The sequence below is a fragment of the Vicia villosa genome, linkage group LG2, assembly GCF_029867415.1.
Source record: "Vicia villosa cultivar HV-30 ecotype Madison, WI linkage group LG2, Vvil1.0, whole genome shotgun sequence".
Taxonomy (NCBI): domain Eukaryota; kingdom Viridiplantae; phylum Streptophyta; class Magnoliopsida; order Fabales; family Fabaceae; genus Vicia; species Vicia villosa.
Genome location: NC_081181.1, coordinates 229,422,635 through 229,425,561, shown reverse-complemented (window position 1 = coordinate 229,425,561; position 2,927 = coordinate 229,422,635). Strand labels below are relative to the sequence as shown.

The 2,927-nt window shown below is 32.2% G+C and overlaps 1 protein-coding gene across 1 annotated transcript; it reads left to right on the top strand.

The window, feature by feature from the left end:
- Window positions 1-1,831: 1,831 nt before the first annotated feature.
- LOC131648433 (uncharacterized) lies at window positions 1,832-2,578 on the top strand. Its single transcript, XM_058918192.1, has one exon. The coding sequence runs from the start codon at window positions 1,952-1,954 to the stop codon at window positions 2,462-2,464; it is 513 nt and encodes a 170-aa protein (XP_058774175.1). The 5' UTR covers window positions 1,832-1,951; the 3' UTR covers window positions 2,465-2,578.
- The last annotated feature ends 349 nt before the right edge of the window (window positions 2,579-2,927 follow it).

Here is a 2,927-nt window from a genome sequence, read left to right as displayed (position 1 = left end):
TTATATTATTTTGTTTGGTGCATAGACATATAAAAAAAATCGAGAAAAAAATTGTCCAGAGTTTTAACCATCAAACACAATACAATACACAAATTGTCTTGTATTGTTCTGTACTATCTTGTACTGTTCTGTCCAGTACTTTATATTTTACAAATCAAATACACCCTAAGATACACTAATTTTCTCTCTCTAAGTTTTGAGAAACACATGTTCTTTGTCTCTCTCTCCGGTGTTCACAAAACAAGCCAAACCCTAGCCGAAAAATTTTCCGCCGAAAAACCCTAGCCGAAAAATTTTCTGCCGTCGAAATCCAAGGCAACATCGTCCTTCACTCAAAGACTTCATCGACACCTAAACCTGACATCAAAGTTGTCATTCAAGCACTAAACGCCTCAAACTTAAGAAATCATTGATCGAGAAATTGCTCTAGTCATTACTCTCTAGCTCTGATTCTCATGAAGCCATCCATCAATTTGTTGCTAATATGCTTGAATGAAGGTTGTTTTATATTTTATTGTTTAAGATTTATCGCGGTATTGCTGGTCTATATGATCATGGTCCTCTAGGCTGTGTAGTTAAATCCAATATCCTATCCTTTTAGGGTTAGGGGTCAGGTGAATTGTTAACGGTTGCAAAACAATAAACTAACTAATTAGGAATTTATCAAATTAATTTCTATACAACGAGGAGAGGAATGAAATGTGATTAGGAGCTGAATTTTGTTAGATTAGGAGTTGAATTTTGTTAGATTAGGAGTTGTTTGTATTGAATTATTTGAGCTTATTTTCTATCATAATAAGTGAAAGGGGAAAATGTTTGATAAAACCTATAGTAGAAACAATTTAGAATCTGTTTGAATTGATTTATTTTTAACTTATCTAATGGCATAAACACTTGTTAACGGTTTGGGGCAACTTAGGAAAACAACTTAGACAAGTTCATAATCTATTTTTATTTTATTTATGAGTATTTCACACTAATTTATGAACTCTTTAAGTGAGAATAACTCCTTCAATTTGCTGATTCTAAAGGAGATAAATGTTGTATTGTAGTTTGATTGAAAGTTTTGGACCAAAGTTATGTGATGAATGTTACGCCTTGAGAAGGCTCTGCCATGGTTGCGATCAAAAAACTGAATCAATGAAGAAGATGAAGTTGCAGTTATTGAAACTTATGAAGAGCGTAACTAAAAATTAATTACAATTAAATCAAAAGTTAGCGAGAGAGCAGAAGAGATCCTAATGACATCATAATAAAATATCAACTTTATTTTATTTTGCTTAATGAGTTAAGCTTCACAGCAACATGGTATATGTATTTATACCGATGTATACCAATTGCACTTGCACTAATGCTACTCTACTACACACACTTTCATCTATAGCTGTCTAATGCTTTTACACATATATTGCATATCTACTACACACATAGCTAATATAGATGGTGGATTTCTTCTAATACGCACGAGGACAGTTTTTCAAAATATGAAGCAATTAATTTTCATTTTATTTTTACCTTAAACAAAGTTCATTTATTAAAGTTCCGCCAAAGCTTCAAACTCACATGTTAGATTGCATTAACATGTCGCAATTATGGTTTTGGTTGATGTTTATTTTCAACCAAGTAAAGTAAAGCACTCGTTTTGTCGTTCATCAAAAAGCATATATAGGCCTCCTCCAATAATGTTTGATTGAAATATAACAAAATATTATAAAGATATAAAGTAATACCAAACAAACATGTATCCACCCACGGGTTATTCAATTTCCATATGCTGGATTCAATATTCATTTCTTTTGCTCCAACTATAAATAACCTCATCACCCTCCTTCCTTTGGTCCTCAAATCAAATTCATCTCTTCATATCTTTCTCTCACTCTCACTTTTCAATCTCTCTTTTTCAAAATCACTCTCTGAAATTATTCCATAAAGAAAATCAGTTTCTATAAAAATGGAAAACAATCTACCAGTGATATCAAAGAGAGTGTTGAGTTTGGTACGTGTTGCCTTCTTCATGTTGAGAAAAGGAATATCAAAAGGTAAACTAATGATGAACCTAAACATGATATTCAAACGTCATAGCAAGCTCGCCGGAAAAGCCATTGCCAATATAATATCCCACCATCCCAACCATGGTGGCTCCACCTCAAACCGCCACTCACACCCCCAATTCACTTCCTCAAGGGAGTACGAATTCAACTGTAGCAACACTCCAAACCACTTCTTCTCAATAGGAAAGCGTCACCACAACCACAAGCACAATGCTCAAGCAAAACTTACACATGACCATGAGGTGACGACTATGAATGCAATGTTAGAGATGCTTAACAATGATCAAGCGATTGTAGAAGTGTCTCCAGGTTTCCCTTTAGGAGATGATGATGATGAGAAGGACAATCAAGTTGATAAGGCAGCTGAAGATTTCATAAAAAGGTTTTACAGTCAATTGAGGAAGCAAGATTGATTCATTAATATTAATTCAACTTACCTTGTTTAATAGATAATCAAGTAGCCATATTTTTTTTTTGGTTATTTTCATGATATATACCTATTGGCGAGGGTTTTTGATTCATGTTAATTATGTATTTGCACATGCTTAATTTAACAGCTGCTTAACAATATTAAGATAATATATTACAGAATCTCTTAAAAAAAAAAAATTAATGGATTGTATTATATAGAATCTTTCTAAAAAATATTTTCAATGAATCTTTTGATTTTAGGATATACTCTCGACCGTAAGCACCTTGCAGAATTTTGTGTTGTAAAAATATTTAACATTTTATGTTATTTCTTAGTGATTAACTAAATATACTTTGCACAAGAAATAAGTTTTCCAATTTTTGAGGTGGATAAATAAGAATTCATCTTTTGATAAGGATAGAAAGTTGTGCTTTATACTATTTTTCAATAAAAATAAGACAAGT

Excerpts from the sequence above, each read along its gene's own strand:
- LOC131648433 (XM_058918192.1), top strand. The coding sequence starts at position 1,952 with ATGGAAAACAATCTACCAGTGATATCAAAGAGAGTGTTGAGTTTGGTA.